Here is a 17,882-nt window from a genome sequence, read left to right on the forward strand (position 1 = left end):
CTCCTTTATATATTCCTATATCCTTTCTTTATTGAGAGATTAGAGAAGGAGAACCTTGTTTTAGTAGACATTAAGATACAAGTTTCAGAAACAGGGATGGAAATCAGAGTCCTGCCTAGTGATGGATATAAATGCTCAGTGAATATCAGGACTCTTATAGTATGTCATTATGTTGGTGTTCACTATTTCTGGAGTTGTTTCAGAGGGCAAATGTTATATTAATAGACTTGCCAAATGGATATCAAAGCAGTCCTGTCATAGATTTAGTTTCTGCCTATATCTTGATTTTAGTATATGTGTTAGTTTAAGCTAGTAATGCATTCACTACTATTTTTTAATTAATTGCAAGGAATATGAAAATGTTCGTCAGGAATATGAAGAAGTTAAACTAGCTCGTGACCGAGTGAAAGATGAAGTCAGAAAACTTAAAGAAGGGCAGATTCCTATGACACGTCGAATTGAAGATATGGAAACACAGCGTCACAATTTGGAGGCTCGAATCAAAGCGAAGGTACTTTTCTAGCTCAATTTCCTGTATTTTATTCTATGTAATACAAAAGATATTTTGGAAATTTTAAAAAATATTTTGTAGATTTACTTGTAGCTTTGGTTCCTTAAATTCTTTAATTAGAAATTCGACCACCACAAGGCTTTCAACATATTAATAATCATCACTGTTGGAAGGTTGCTGCTTTACAGAAATTTCAAGCTATAAAAAGAGAAAAACGAAATGTGATTGTTTCAATTACAAGAGTATTCAGAATAGTAGTCCTAGAAACATTGAATTCCTTTTGTAAATTTATTATATCGGCTTTATAGTTATATACCCTTTTGGAGGAGGGTATTATAGAAAACTTGATGTTTCTTAGAATAAATAGTGTAATGGCATATGCAGTATTACCTGCACTTGGAAAATACAACTAAAATTTTTATGGTCATGGCTTTCAACCTTTAGGGAGATTTTGGAGTCAGAGATTATTTTGAGAGTGGTTTAAATCGTAGACCCTGCTATCCTGTAGGATTATTTTTAGGATCAGATGAAAGAATATGAGAAAAGAAATGTTAAGAGTTAAACACGCATACATATCGCTGCAGCTGTTTTTAATGTCAATAGGAATAGCCTTTTATAGATTGGCAAATAACTTGGTGTTTTTGGTGATAATTATATATTTGGTTTGAAAGAAATCATGGAAAAGCATTGTGGGTTAACTTACATAATAACTTAATAAGGTGGGACCACATAATTGACTTGCTTTAACTAACTTTTCCCTTTTCTGGTTCAATCTTACAGGCAACAGATATTAAGGAGACATCTCAAAAATGCAAACAAAAGCAAGATATTATAGAAAGGAAAGATAAGCATGTAAGATTTTGTATTGAAATTTTTATTATGCCCTAACTTTTGTGTTCAGGTCTGGATTATGGGACAACCTCTTGTTTGGGAGTTGTCTAAGATCCTCCTCATTCTCTATTTATTATCTTAATCTGTAAGGGAAACTAATATTTGGAAATACAGTAGTTGCAGAGAGGATATTAGGAAAAATTGCTCACAACTACTCATAGATATGCATTATGATCTTTGTAGCTGGGTATCTACAATTCTTTCATAGGGTAATGGTAAAATTGGATTTAGTTACCGTCATAGCAGAAATTAAATTGTAAGGAATTTATTCTGTTTATGTTAAGAGTAGGGCATTAAAAATCTGATTACAAATTATTTTTCATGGGTAGGGTCTGATGGCAAAATTATTTTAGGATGATTGGGTAAGAAAGTGGGCTTTTTAGCTAACAGATCCCCATATGTATGTGGGTTTCTATTTTCCAGGACCATTCATAAACTAAACTTTGAATTATCTGTCGTAGGGGTAGATCTCTAAGTTGAAGCATTCCTGGTGGTTGAAGCATTACATTAATCTCCCAGCTTTCAGCCTCATTCCTTTTTCTATGCCTTTATCTTCAAGTTCCAGGCCTCTTTCATTTAATTTCTCTAGAGAATAAACTTCAAATTTTCATGGCAGAAGCTTGGCTGCCAGTGGTATATGCTCAAGGGGTGTGTATGGAGGAGGTGCGGGGACATTGGACAGGCGGTAGAGCAGGGGTGATTCTGTTCTATGTGACATCTTTTATACTTGACATTTCCTAGTCCTAAGAGTCTCTGGGATTTTTTTTTCTTTCTATTTCTTTTTTAAGAAAAGTCAGCTCTTGTTCCTTTCTCCTTTACTCTCTCACCCTTTACACTGTGGTTCTTAAAATAGGCTGCTAAATTAGTTGTCCTATTATCTTTCATCTTTTGAATATTTATTGAAACCTAATTGCTGGTGTCTCTTCCCTTACTCCCATTGTCCTAATGGGATTGGACCCTTTTTACTCCATTTGTATTACAGTGAGAGTTTAGGAGGGAAATGGCATTAAGATTCATCTTTTAAAACCCAGACAGGAATACCAGGTTTGATAGGTTGTCTAATGTTGAATGATCCTTGCATTTCTCTCATAAATATTAGTTGATATTTTAATACATTGCTGGATTCAACTAGAAAATCTTGTATTTAGGAGTTTTTGCACTGTGTGAGATGGGTCTAAAGTTTTAATTTGTTCCATCATTAACTGGTGTTTCAGTGTTAATGTTGACGTTTTTAAGTAGTTCTGTATTCCTGGGCCAATATTTTCTTTCTTCTCTCTGTCATATTTGCCAGGGTTTGTCATATAATTTTATAAGTTCTTGAATTCTCACCTTTTTTCTTTTTTTAATAGAAGTATAATTGAGATAGCATTGTATTAGCTTCATGTGTACAAAATAATGATTTCATATTTGTATATGTTTCAAAATGATCACCACAATAAGTCTAGGTAACATCCATCAACCATACATAGTTACACATTTTTTTAACTGGGTATTTGTACCTTTTGATCCTTTTTACCCTCCCCTCCAATCCCCCATCTCCGGTGACCACCAATCTAATCTCTATCTATGAGCTTATTTTACTTAGCATAATGCCCTCAAGTTTCATCAGTATTGTCATAAATGGCAGGATTTCGTTTTTTATAGCTGAGTAATATTCCATTTTATTTTTTATTTATATTGTGTATATATGTATATATTTATGTATATATGTATATTTCACAGTTTCTTTATCCATTCATCCATGGACAGACACTTAGGTTGTTTCCATATCTTGGCTATTATAAATACTGCAGTAAAGATGGGGGTGCATATATTTTTCTCAAGTTAAGTGTTTTTGTTTTCTTTGGATAAATACCCAGAAGTGGAGTTGCTGGGTCATATGCTAGTTCTATTTTTAATTTTTTGCGGAACCTCCAAACTGTTTTCCACAATGGTTGTACCAATTTACGTTCCCACCAACAATGCACAGGGGTTCCCTTTTCTCCACATCCTCGCTAATATTTGTTATGTCCTGTCTTTTTGGTAATAACCATTCTAACAGGTGTGAAGTGATATAGCATTGTGGGTTTGATTTGCATTTCCCTGATAATTAACGATGTTCAGTATCTTTTCATGTACCTGTTGGCCAGCTGTATGTCTTCTTTGAAATAATGTCTATTTAGATCTTCTACCCGTTTTTTAATCAGATTGTTAGTTTTTTTTTTGTTATTGAGTTATATGAATTTGTTTTATATTTTGGATATTAACCCCTTATTAAATACATGATTTGCAGATATTCTCTCCCATTCAGCAGGTTGCCTTTTCATTTTGTTGATCTCCTTTGCTGTGCAGATCTTTTCTTAATTTTTAATAAATACACTATAGGATATAAATTTTTTTCTTGTTATCATTTGGCTGCATCTCACGTTTTGACCTGTGCTTTTGTTTTTCAGTATAAGGTGTTATAACTTAATTTTAATGTTTTTATTTAAGGTTATATAGGAGCTTTTGATATCTGTGGACATGGAATTTTTAAGCCTTTTTATGTAGAGTTCTGGTTGTGTTGCTTGATGGTTAATAAATGTGACTTTTATGACTATTTTATAATTTTTTGAGACCTTTTGGACTTTCACTTTATATTTGGTTTTGTACATTTTCTGCGTATATTCAAAAAGAATGTGTATTCTGTCTTTAGGTGTGGGGATATATATGCTAAAACAGGCTTACTGTAATTATATAACACAAATGTTCTACTTGCTTATTTTTTTACCTGTCTGATTTATTTATTTTTAAAGTGTTACTACCTCCTGTGAGTGTAGCTATGTCTATTTTTTCTTGAAATTATATTAGTTTTTGCATCCTAGATTTTAAAGCTTTATTTTATTCTTTCTGCGTCATGTTTTTATCTACTATAAATAAATATACTGGGTTTTGTTTTGAAAATTTTTTCTGCTTGGTGTGAGATACTTTTTCAAACAGTAAAGAAGTTGAACCAGTTCACATTTACTGTTTTCTACTTACTGTGCTTTTTGTTTGATTCCTCCTGCTTCCTTTTCTACTTTCTGTTGCTGTTGATGAAGATTTTGTTCTTCGTTTTTTTCTAAAGTTAATGTATTCTAAACCTATTCTGATTACTCTTAAAGTTTAAATAATACATTTGTCTACAAAAAGTTAATCAGTATTTTTTCTTCCACTTAACTAAGACAAAATCTTAGCAAGCTTTTTTATTCCCTTTTCTTCCACTCCATGTCAGTATCATCGGAAATTTTACTTGTCAGTGATTTAAAATGTTATTTTTTACTGTCTGTATTTATTCAGGCCTAGTAATATGTTTTATTGGTTTATTTGACCATGTTACTTTTTATATCACACTTCTTGCTCCCTCTTCGGAGGAGGTAGGGATTTGGGGCACGTTTCTTGCTGGCTGTCTTCTAGGTGTTTTAGAGAAGCTCTTTGGGCCATGAACATTCTGAGTCCTTTATATCAGAAAATACCTTTTTTGCATTCACTCTACAGTATTCATATGGCTGGATATTAAATTCTAAATTACAATTTTTTTCTCAACACTTTGACAGTGCTGCTTCAGTATTCTCTTTGGTCCAATATTGTTCCTAAGAAGTAGCAGATAAAAGAGGTAGGCAAACACCATATTAAATAGATCCTTGAAGAAAAAAGAAAGGAAATTGATTCTAAATGGAGTGGGAAACTATGGGAAGGCTTTCGAGGTTTTAAAGCCAGAGAGAAACAGTGTTTTATTTGTTTTTAAAGCACTCTGGACTGCCTTATGGAGAATGAACTATATGGGGCAAAAATAAAAGCAGGGTGTTCAGCGAGGAGGCTCTCGAATTAATTTAGACTAGTAATAACGTTGACTTCAAGAAAATTGAACCAACAACATTTGCTTGGGGAATAGATACAAGGGTTGAATTGTGGCAGAATCAAGGATCACATCTAACTTTTTGACTTCACAATTGATGGATAGTGGTGCCTTTTACTGAAATGAAGATTACTAGGAGAGGGAAAATAAAAGAGTTCTATTTGATTATGTAAAGTTCCATCCTTTTGCTTTAAATGTATTCGTGTCTTGTAACGTAAAATGTGTTTCTTACAAATCGTGTATAGTTGGATCATGGATTTTTATACATTCTGTCTATCTCTGCCTTTTAATTGGAATGTTTAATCCATTTACAGTTGCTGTAATTAATGGCAAGATAGGTTTTACATGTACCATTTTTCTGATTTGTTTTTAGTATGTCTTAGGACTTTTTTGTTCTTCTGTTCCCCCATATTGCTGCCTTTTATGTTAAATATTTTCTTTTGTACTATTTTAATTCCCTATTTTTACTATGTATTTTTTGAGCTATTTTCTTAGTGGCTGTCTTTGGAATTAATATCTTAATTTATAATAGTCTAGTTCATATTAATATCAATTTAATTTCAGTGGTATACAAAACTTTGCTCTTATATAGCTTCATTCCCTTCTCCCTCCTTTGTGCTGTTATTTTCACATAAATTACTTTTTAATCATTATAAGTCAATCAACAGTTTTATAATTATTTCTTTATACAGTTTCATTTTTGTAACAGTAATTATCTGATTCTCTGACACCAACTGACTGTATCCTACAATTCAGTTCAATTCTGATACTAGCTACCTGGATTTAGAGCAGACTATACAAGTTAAGGGCTCCTACAAGACAGTCCTTGCTTCAGAAGCCAGTCTCAAGTCCTGAGGCCCCAGACTACCTGCACTTCTGTCTGACTTTGCTACAAATTCAGGGTCTCCACAACCCCCCGCCCTTTCAGGTTCATTATTTGCTAGAAGGACTCACAGAACTCAGGAAAACATTATACTTAACAATTACCAGTTTATTACAAAGTATACAACTCAGAAATGGCCAAATGGAGGAGATACATAGGACAAGGTCTGGCGGGTGGAGTGGTGCAGAGCTTACATTTCGTCTTTGAGTGTGCCACCTTCCCTGCATAGCAACATGTTCAACCCAGAGGCGCTATAAGCTCGTTGTTCAAGATTTTTGATTGAAGGTTCATTACATGCGCATGATTGAGTAAATTACTGGCCATTGGTCCCCTGCCCCTCTCCCCTTTTTTGAGGTGGGGTGAGACTGAAAGTTCCAACACGAGTCATGTGGTTGGTTCTTCTGGCATCCAATCTCCATCCTGAGGCTATCTAGGCACCCTACCAAGAGACATCTTATTAGGGTAAAATCAGATACCATCAAAAGAGGCTCAGTACTAATAACAAAAAACACCCCTTTCAGGAAATTCCAAGTGTTTTAAGAACTCTGAGCCAGGAAACGGGGACAAACAGCAAACATACACACACACACACACACACACGTACATGTGTGTGTGTGTGTGTGTGTGTGTGTGTGTATGACCACAATAGTTGTGTTTTATTTCAGTTAGAAGAGTTACACAAATACGTTTATAATTCCTTTTATATTTATCTGTGTAATTACCTTTACTAGTGAGCTTTATTTCTTTGTATAGATTCAAGTTACTGACTAATGTCCTTTCATTTTGTCCTGAAAGACTTCCTTTAGTATTTCTTGTAGAGTAGATCTGCTAGTGATGATTCTCTCAGTTTTTTGTTTATCTGGGAATGTCACAGTTTTTTGTTTATCTGGGAAGTTCTCCTTTGTCTTTGAAGGTATTTCTGCTGGGTATACAATTCTTGGTTTTCTTTCAGCACAATTTTCTTTGTCTTTCAACAGTTAACTGTGATTTTTTTAGATGTTAACCTCCTTGAGTATATCCTGCTTGGAATTAATTGAGCTTCTTTGATGTGCAGATTAATGTTTTTCATCAAAGTTGGGAAGTTTTTGGTCATTTTTTTCATGTATTCTTTCTGCCTCTTCCTCTTCTCTCCTTCTGTTACGCATGCTTTGATATGCTTGATGGTGTTCATTTTTCATTTGTTTCTGTTCCTTGACGAGACAGTTTCAGTTGACCTATCATCACATTCACGTATACTTTGTTTTTGCCTGTTCAGATCTGTTGAGCCCCACTAGTGAATCTTTTATTTCAGTTACTGCTTTTCTCCGGAATTTCCAGTTGGCTTTGTTTTGTAAGTTCTATCTCTCTTGATATTCTCTATTCAATGAGAATTGTTCTCTTACTTTCCTTTAGTTCTTTATACATGGTTTCCTTTAGTTCATGGAACATTTTTAAAATAGCTGTTTTAAAGTCTTTATAAGTAGATTTTTGGGCTTCCTTAGGGACACATTCTATTGACTGCTTTTTGTCCTGTGTATGGGTCATACTTTCCTGTTTCGTTGAAAGTGTTGGACAGTTTAAATAGCATGATGTGACAACTCTGAAATCAGTCATCCTCTTCTCCCATAGGCTTGTTTTTGTTGATGATGATGATGATATTTAGTTTTTTTATAACTGTTCTGTGAAGTCTTATTTTCTTTGTTGTATGTGACTACTGAAGTGTCTGCTATGTTAGCTTAGTGGTCTCCTGATAATTGGACAGATGCTTCCTTAAATGACAGGAACCAGTATGTCTCCTAGTCTTTGTTGAGGGTCTTTGGGTGCATGTTGGGTCACACCTTCAGCTATCAGCTGGGCAGATTTTCACTTTCCACCAAGGTTCAGTTGTTTTCCTTGAGTAGATGCCCCCTGAATTGTTGCAAGCTTTGGTTAATTTGTAGTGCAAGTTTACCACTCTATTTAGGCTTTTACTTACTGTTTGCACAGAGCCTCAGGATGATACCTCTTTGTACAGAGCCTCTGTGAAAGCTGAGGACATCCTCAGGTCTTTCTGGATCATACAGACAGCCCTGATCGTGCACAAAGTTCTAGTCAGACATGTGGCCTTCTGGATTCCAGGAGCTTCCAAAGTCTCCAATGGGCATTTCATTCTCTAGCTTTTCCTTTTAAGTTTTTTTGGTTAGCTTATTATTTGCCACAACTCTTACTGTGAGTCCAGCAACAGTGGTGTTAAACAATTGCCACTGATTGTTTTTAACAAATGTTTTCAGGAAAAGGCTGTTTTGCAGTGAGCAAGCTGTGGAGTCAGGTCAACTAAAGATAAGGCTTGCATGTAAGGTTTTCCAGGAAACTGCCAGACAGATCAGATAATGACAGTTCTCTGAGAAAGAATTTGAAAAAGCTCTAATCCTGTTCTGACCTCTCCAGTGGCTGCTAGACTGCTGACTTCACTATGATTGTGGGCTGTTGCTTTTCCAGGCTAAATTGGAATAGGAGAGGGGAATGGGAATAGGGAGTGTTCAAAATACCACAAAGCTTGCTGTTTTTTTCCCCAAGATTCAAGCATTTTTCTTGAATAAACACTTTCTGGATTGTTGCAAGCCTTTGTTTAAATTCTAGAGCTCTAAAAAAGTTAATTTTGACAATTTTTGTCAATATTTTCATTTCTTTTATGGAGGAGTGATTTTTCGGAGTTCCTTACTTCACGATTCCTGATGACATCCAAATCTTTTCTGTATCTACAGAAAAATGTTGCTGGGATTTTAATAGGAATTGCACTAAACGTGTATATCAGTTGGGGAGAATTGAAATCTTTACTATATTGAGTCTTCCAATCTGTGGACACGGTATGTCTCCATTTATTTAGATCTTTGATTTCTTTCATCAGCGTTGTATAGTTTTCAGCATACAAATCCTCAGTGTGTTTAGTTTAGATTACACCTAAATTTTTCGTTTCTTTTCTTCCCACCCTTTCTTTCTCCATCCATGTTTCTCTCTGTCTCCACCCCTCCCTCCCTTTCTCCCGTCCCCCCCCTTAACAGATTCCTTGGCATTTTATACATAGGCAGTCATCTACAAATGGGGACAACTTTATTTCTTCCGTACTGATTTGTATGCCTTTTACTTCTTTCCATCCCTTATTGTACTAGCTAGAACTTCTAGCACTGTGTTAAATAAAAATGGTAAGAGTAGACATCTTTGCTCCTGATCTTAGAAGGAAAGAATTCAGTTTTTCACCATTAACAATAATATTAGCTATAGTTTTTTTATAGACGTTCTTTATCAAGTATAGGAAGTTCCACTCTATTCCTGTGTTTCTGAGAATATTTATCATGAATGAATGTTGAATTTTTGTCAAATGCTTTTTCTGCATCTATTGATATGATCATGTACATGTACATCTTTAGCTTGTTAATATGATGGATTACATTGATTTTTGAGTATCATATCAACCTTGCATGCATGAAATAAACCCTGCTTGCTTGTGGTGTATAAATATATAATTCCCTTTGCATACTATTGAATTCTGTTTGCTAACATTTAAAGGATTTTTGTGTCTATTCATAAGGCATATTGTTCTGTAGTTTTATTTTGTAGTGTCTGTCTGCTTTTGGGATCAGGATAATAGCTAGCTTTATAAAATGAATTGGGTAGTTTCTTCCTCTTCTATTTTTTGGAAGAGAGTTTGTAGAATTGCTAATTTTTTAAATATTCTGAGTAATTCTCAAATAACACTGTGGATCTGAAGCTTTTGGGGGGGGGGAGTTTAAAATTGTGAACTCAATTTACTTAATAGTTATAAGCTCCCTAAATAATCTATTTTGTATTGGATGAATTGCAGTAGTATTTTTTGAGGAATTGTTCCATTTTGTGTAAATTGTCAAACTTATGTGTGTATAAGTTCCCTTGTTATTCTTTAGATGTCTGTAGGGTCTGTAATGATACAGTGATACCCGTTTCATTCCTGATATTGATAATTTGTGTCTTCTAGGATTGTTTTTTGTTTCTTTGTGTTGTCAGTCTTGCTAGAGGTTTGTTAATTTTATTGCTTTTTTCAAATAATCTGTTTTTTTGTTTCATTGATTTTTCTTTTGTTTTTTTATTTTCAGTATCATTGATGTCTTTTCATATCTTTATTATTTCCTTTCCTCTGCTTAATGTGGGCATATTTTACTCCTTTTTTAGGTTAAGGAAAGAAATGAAGAGCATGGTGGATATTTGAAAAGGTAGTAGGGTCAATGGGTTGAAGGGGCCTGCAGGGTCAAAGGGTAGTTGGAATAGGAATACCATAATAAGTAAAATGGAAGGAAAGGAAATGGTGATTGAAGTGTAAGATTGTGGAATACAGCTTCAGAAGTGGTGTGATTTGGGGGATTTATATGATCTAGAATATAATACTAAGAGAGTTGGCTAGAGGGGTTTATCAAAGATGGTTGAAGTTGAAGAAGTCAGGAACACAGAGGCCGAACAATTAGATTGATTTTTCTGTATGTATGTTGAAATCTCATGGTGACAGGCCTAATGATTGAGAGGAAGACAGTGAGTCAGTCTAGTGCTAAAGTCATCCATGGATGAAGGGCATGAGGATGAGTTTTGAGAGAGGTAGTTAATGTAGCAACAAAGTTCATGTCTGGTAAAGTCTGATCCCATGGGCTTTAAGGAAGTGAAGTGGGGCTCAGTTAACAGAGGAAGTAGTACAGTGGCGATTGATGAGGTCCCCTCCTCAGCTCTGAAATACTCAGAAGGATTATGACCACCACTAAAAGGGTCACCACTTCAGAGGGCTCTAGGGAGCAGTGGTGTCTTCCAGGAATAGCCAAGTTTTAGAACAAGAAGACCGTTCAGAGAAATGGAAGATAAAGAGCAGCATGGGAATAGTATCCTAGTGAAGACTGGTGATCCTGGAGGCTTGGACTTACTGTGCCTGAACTAAACATGGGTATGATGAAAACGGTAGTTTCTCAGATGGTTTTTTGGTAGCTATGTTCTCTATTTTGCTGGTAGTGCAAAGGTTATATTTGTTAAATTTCTTGTCCTTTTTCACGGACTTGGACTTCCTCACGTTGTGTTTCGTGATTCTTAATTCTATACCTGCCTTCTATGACATGCCAGTTTATTCTCCTGAATGGGCGGACTTCATGGGTTTCCTGGCTGAACACGGTGGCTTCTTGTAAGCTTCATTGTTTTAGGCCCATTGGACATTGTTACTTTTCAGATATGTAACTTATTTTTTTCAAATATCTTTTTTCTGTCCTTCACATTTGGTATAGAAGATGGGGTTTCGCTATATGTTTAGTTCCTTGTCCTGACACCGTCAAAGCTAAACTTTTAGGAAGAAGAAATTGATAGCAACCCAAATTTCCAGCAATAGGGAATGGGGTAAAATCTGGTATATCTATATAATGACATTATGCAGGTATTAAATTTTTATTTTGCAAAGACATAGGCGATAATGAGAAACTGTGCTGAATACATTTTTAGTGATGTCATTTAGTAAAGCATATGTTCTACTATGTTTCCCCAAGAGTAAGACCTGCCGCACAATCAGCTTTAATGCCTCTTCTGGAGCAAAAATTAATATGAGTCAGTATTATATTATATTATATTATATTATATTATATTATATTATACCGGATCTTATATTTTTGCTCCAAAAGACGCACTAGAGCTGATTGTCTGGCTAGGTCTTATTTTTGGGGAAACACGGTACAGACAGGCGTTAAAATGTAAATGTTTAAGGACATTAGGATTATAGATTTTTATTTCTGTATTTTCCATATTTTCTATAACGAAATGTTACTTTTACAACGGAGAGGGAGTAAATGAGACTTGGAAATAAAGTGAGCTAATCGGCGAGTTATGTAATATGTTAATCATATCTATTTTAATACAGAATTCTATTTTGTAAAAAAATAAGTTGGGTGCATAAGTATATATTTACGTGTATGTGTTAAAATCTTAACTGTCTTAGGTAGACTATAGTTTTAACAAAATTTCACTGACAATTTACATGAATTTTCAAAAACAATTTACAGAAAAAGAGTCAACAAATCTAAACTTACAGCTTGATGTTTTGAAATCTCACGTTATTAATTTGAAGTGTTAGAAAATAATTTTGTTGAAAAGAAAAGTTTATTTAATAGGGCGACATAATCATCATTTCTATTACTACTTTATTGAAAGTATCATATAACCATATGACGTTTAATTTCAGCCTTAAGATGTGAAACATGTATTTACTTCCTATAAATATTTAGAAATCTAAATATTTTGTTTATTCAGCAAATATTTAATGAGTACTAACTATACTAAGCACTACTTTAGATACTTGGGACATATTAGTGAACAAATAAAAAATTTAGGTAGTCTGGTAGGAGTAACAATCTAATTCTAGCAGGATACCTTTTAGTGAGGAAAACACCCATGTTCTTAGAGTGTTTGCATTTTTAAAACTGTATTACTATAAAGCCTCATAAACCAGGAGAAAAACAATCGCCAGTACTAACCTACTTTTGTTTTATTAGATCGAGGAACTTCAGCAGGCTTTAACAGTAAAACAAAATGAAGAACATGACCGACAGAGGAGAATAAGTAATACCCGCAAAATGATAGAAGATTTGCAAAATGAACTGAAGACCACAGAAAACTGTGTGAATCTTCAACCCCAAATTGATGCCATTACAAATGACCTGAGACGAGTTCAAGATAAAAAGGAATTATGCGAAGGCGAGATCATCGATAAGCATAAAGAGAGGGAAACTCTAGAGAAGGAGAAAAAGAGTAAGTCTTAGTAAACTTAGGGTGAAGAGATGTTTATAAAATGGAGCTGTATCTCTGATAATGGCTTTTCTTCTTCCCCTGCTATGTCTTTAAATGTTCAAGTCTCCCTATTGAGGAAGCTTAGCTCAGTTCTCCCAACTTACGGCCTTAATTGTCTATCATGTATCACGACTTGCCACTGACTGGCCGTTGTCTTAGGTCAGACTGTACAGAGTCACTCAGTATTATTTCTCAGATCAAATTAATTCTAGCCTTCATAACCTTCCATTTGCTTTGCTCCTTGAAACCAGTCCAGTTTCATGTTTGCTTTTTTTTCTGTAGATGTGGGTAGATCCATAGCATTATTCAAATAGAGGTGATCTTATAATCTGTCTGCTCAGTACATATGACGAAGATCAGATAAAAAAAAAACCCATTTTTATATTTATCAAAGTACTAGATGTGTGTGATTTAAAAAAAAAAAAAAATTAGAACAAAAGGGTAGCCTAACCCCTTTTTGGCTTTGAGACCCACTTTCAAGAGTAAGCACTTTTAAATATTTCAGCAGTTTTCTCTGCTAGTCCTTCTCATATTTGCAGCATATTCTTATTCCACCATAGTTTGATTCCTAAATTTTAGACATTATCTTTTGTTATTTTGTTATTTTAGATACAGATTTCAGCTCCCCTCCCTGTTTTGTAATAGCTCAAATGAGACTATATTAACATTAGTTATTAATCATTAAAATTTCTTAATATTGATTTATTATGAGTAATATTAGATCTTTTGTCATTTAACAATTGTCACTACATCTTGAATGTACACTGTAAACCCAGAATACTACTTACTCTTGTCCTTTTTACTTTCATCCCTTCTCACATTCTAAATTCTCTAATCTGTACTTTGGTTTTTATATTTTTAGGACTGAAAACATTGAAAGCTATAATCAAGTTTTATGTGCTCTGTTTACGAGTTAATTCTAAAAGCTATAAGTATTACTTATGTTATTACAACAATGAAACTTATTCATAGCAGAGCCAGGTAGTATATTATGATCTAATTTCCTTTTATTGATAGCTTTTTTTAAGTTGTAATTTACCTTTTTTAAAAAAGCACCATTTGTTTTAGTGTTTCCTTAAGTTGAAAAAAAACCACAACTATCTTACCTGACATTCTCTTGAGTTCTGGAGCATTCCATTGTCCTTCCTAATTGATGGTTCTCAAGGCCTTCTGCATGGCAGTCATCTGGGAATTTGTCTCAGATCCTTTTCTGTGTTGGAGAAAGCTATTTCTGAATTCCATGTCTTCTATTTTTCTTAGTCCCTTATTTTGTTACAGGTTCAGAGAACCTCCTAAGAGATATTTGGGAACTAATTTCAGCGTCTTTGCATCCCTGGAAATATCTTTATTCCGTTATCCCCTTTCCTCAGTTTTGTTGTATATATGATTCTAATTTGACAATAATTTTTCTCTCAAAAATTTGAATGCTTATTGTGATTATCTTGTGATTGGAAATCTAGTGTTTTCTCATTCTTTTGTACGTGACTTACTTGTTTTTGAAAACTTAAAGATCATCTTTTATCTCAGGTCTTTGAAAATTTGAGAATGGTTTGTCCAGGTTACATACACGTAAGAACTCTTGACAATTGTTAAATGACAAAAGATGATACTATAGTACTGTGCTGGGTGCTTGCGGACTGGTGTTTGTAACATGTGGGTCTAAGATATTCTTTTGTATTATTAATAGAATATTTTACTAATGAAAATTTTCAGAGAAACAGTACCTTGATTTATTCTTTAATTTGAGGTGTGAATGATCAAATTGTACAGTTTGACAATCTTATGAATCAAAAGGAAGATAAGCTGCGACAGAGATACCGTGACACGTATGATGCTGTTTTATGGCTGAGAAATAACAGAGACAAATTTAAGCAAGGAGTCTATGAGCCCATAATGCTTACGGTGAGAAATTTTATTCATCTTGGTAGAATCCATGAGTTTGATTATTGTAATCATTATAGATTTTTGTTGTTTTAAGAATTCTTTGTCTTTATTTACATCCCTGGTTTTCTGTTGTCAGACTTGGGGCAACTGGTATACTGCTTAATCCATACACAGGTTTGTTTTAAAAGGGCCCTTGGTCAATAATGAAAATGACTCTTTACTGACTAAGAATCATGTATAAAATTAGCTTGGTTAGCTGGTTGCTTCTGGCAATTGGTATTCTGAGGTCATAGTAGGCAATAGATTAGGTGCTGCCAAAGGGATAGAACACTAGAAAACTGCTGTAAATAATTATGTTGACATGAGGCACCTGATAGAAGATAGACAAGAAAAATTACCTGCTACACAAACAGAGCGTTCTGAGGATTCTGAGTGAAACAAACAGTTTCTTATATGTAAATGTTTATATATAAACATTTGATAGCTCTTATATATAATATAAACTAAAACCTTATCCAAAAATGACTTGATTGTTTTTGCTAGATAACTTTTTTTACTTTAGAAAAGAATGTACTGTAGATCCTTGCAGGATTCATGAAAAGTTCTACTTTTCTGTAATTTATGTTTGTGTTATTACACTTTATTAAATCATTTCATATAGTTTTTTCTTTTATTATATCTTACATTATATTAGCAAAATTAATATGCGTAATGTATTCTCTGCTAGCTCAAGTATATATTGTTAGAATATTTTTGGCAGATCAAGAAGGGAATATATATATTGGATGCAGGCATTATTGTTTTGCTTAATCTAATAAGGATTGGAAGAAAATATAACAAAAATACATTGAGATCCTTAGTATAATAAATTACAATCAAGTGTAGTTGTCAACAAATTTTTATTAAAATGCCAGCCTCAAAATAATACTTAGAACTTTATTAGATTTTTTATCCTCTTGTCATTTGGTTTTCTAATAATAGCCTATTACCAGATTGAAGTACTAGCTGGCATATATTGACATTTTAAATTATGTTTGAATCTTTGAGATAAAAAGATATACTCTGCTTTTTTTTACCCTTCTTGGAATAACCCTTCATCTTTCCTACCACCTCCTTCCAACTGTATTCCCACACACTTACTTAACCCTTCAAGATTTAGTTGAAATGTTACCACCTTCGTAGGCAAATTAGCAATTTGTAAACTTAAAATTTTAGTCATATACCGTAATTGGCCGTGTGTAATGTGCTCCTGTGTGAAATACACACCCATGTTTTTGGCCCAAACTTTAGGGAAATAAATGTTTTGTTTTAATTCAAATTTTTATTTGTTTACATTTAGGTACTTGTTTTTTGTATAGGAAAGGAATTTTAGCATTTATTTTTTAACATATTATGGTACAAGAAATTTTAGGTAACAAATAATTACAAAACACAAGAACAGATACAAGATACAAGAAATTTTACATACCGGTAACAAATTTACAATATTTACACATCATAGAAGGACAAAAACTCTTCATCGTTGTAAGTTTATTGTAAGTTCAACAAAACTGATTATCGTATTCCAGGGTATTATTTTGCAAACGGATATCATTACTGATTTCTAGAGTTATACTTTTAACTCATAAGCATAAATAAAACAATTAAAAACACTTATATAGATAAGGAATTAGTACTTTCCACATATAATGTACATCCTATTTTTCCCTCACAAATTTGGGCAAAAAAGTGCGCATTTTACACGGCAAAATACGGTAACTTGTCAATTAGCAATCTGTTTCCAGAAGTTATTTCTAATAGTTCCATTGTAGAATTGGAGAAATATGCAGATTTTTTTAATACTTACATTCCTCACAGTAGTATTTATAATAGCAGAATGATGGAACAAAAGAACAAAATTTTCAAAAACATTGATTAGTTACATAAATTATATCCTTATGTTGGACTACTATGCAGATATTAAAAATGTTGCTGTAGGTCTCTATTTATATAAAAGGACATTTATAACATGTTAGTGAATCGTAAAACAGGTTGTAAGATAGGATGTATAGAAAGTTTTCGTTTTTAAAAAATGTTGAAATAGGATGCTGCCATCAACTACCAGAGCAATGGAATGCTACATACACTTCCTGTGTGCACCTGTCTGTGTCTGTGTCTTACTTCTGTGGCTGTGAAGATGTATCTTTGGAGAACTTTCCCAAATATTTTCTTCACCAATCTCATGAGAAGGAGCATGCTAAGAAACTGATGAAGCTGTACAACCAACAAGGTGGCCAAATCTTCCTTGAGGATATCAGGAAACCAGACAGTGAATGCAATGGAATATGCATTACACTTGGGAAAAATTGTGACTCAGTCACTACAGGAAATGAACAAACTTCTCAATGAATGGCCCCCTACTTGTGTGACTTCCTTGAAACTTATTACCTAACTTAGCAGGTGAAATTCATGAAAGAATTGAATGACCATGTGACCAACTTATACAAGATGGGGGCTCCAGAATCTGACCTGACAGCATATCTCTGACAAGTACACCCTGGGAAAGAAGGATAATGTGAGCTCAGTTTTAGAGTGGCTTATCCATACCTATAAAAAATAAAAAGCGTGACTTCCTATGGTCATATTAGGGTTACTTTACCCTTTCTATAAGTTGTAGCAAATACCCACACATATATTCTTTCATTTGTACTATTTCTTTCAATAATGTAATTTGGTACCAAAAAAAAATTTGTGAAACAATGGACACTAACTATAGTGTCTCTGTCCAGGTCATAGTGTTTTATGTGGTTTTAATTTTGTTTGCTTGTGTTATTATCTAATCTTTTAACCCACATTTATTCCTATGAGGTATACACTGTTTTACTGTACCCATTTTAGGGGTGAGATAGCTAATGTTTTCAGAGATTTGATTAATATTTGATCAAGGTCACACACAGAATTTGAAATGACATCTATCTGATCCCAAAGCCCTAGCTTTTAATTGGTATGCTGAATTTTCTTACATATATATTTAAGTATATATGAAACATAAATATTTTCTTTCATAAAATTTTATTTTT

At 33.7% G+C, this 17,882-nt stretch overlaps 1 protein-coding gene across 2 annotated transcripts in view; it reads left to right on the plus strand.

Moving 5' to 3' along the window:
* The window catches only part of SMC5 (structural maintenance of chromosomes 5), a 69,896-nt gene that overhangs the window by 19,238 nt on the left and 32,776 nt on the right, over window positions 1–17,882 (plus strand). For both annotated transcript variants that reach the window (XM_033123621.1, XM_033123620.1), the window contains exons 7-10: window positions 350–511; window positions 1,292–1,363; window positions 12,645–12,900; window positions 14,687–14,841. In XM_033123621.1, the coding sequence (XP_032979512.1) occupies window positions 350–511; window positions 1,292–1,363; window positions 12,645–12,900; window positions 14,687–14,841 (645 nt within the window). The remainder of the gene's footprint in view (window positions 1–349; window positions 512–1,291; window positions 1,364–12,644; window positions 12,901–14,686; window positions 14,842–17,882) is intronic.

Source organism: Rhinolophus ferrumequinum, chromosome 12 (genome assembly GCF_004115265.2).
Source record: "Rhinolophus ferrumequinum isolate MPI-CBG mRhiFer1 chromosome 12, mRhiFer1_v1.p, whole genome shotgun sequence".
In the NCBI taxonomy this organism is placed as follows: Eukaryota; Metazoa; Chordata; class Mammalia; order Chiroptera; family Rhinolophidae; genus Rhinolophus; species Rhinolophus ferrumequinum.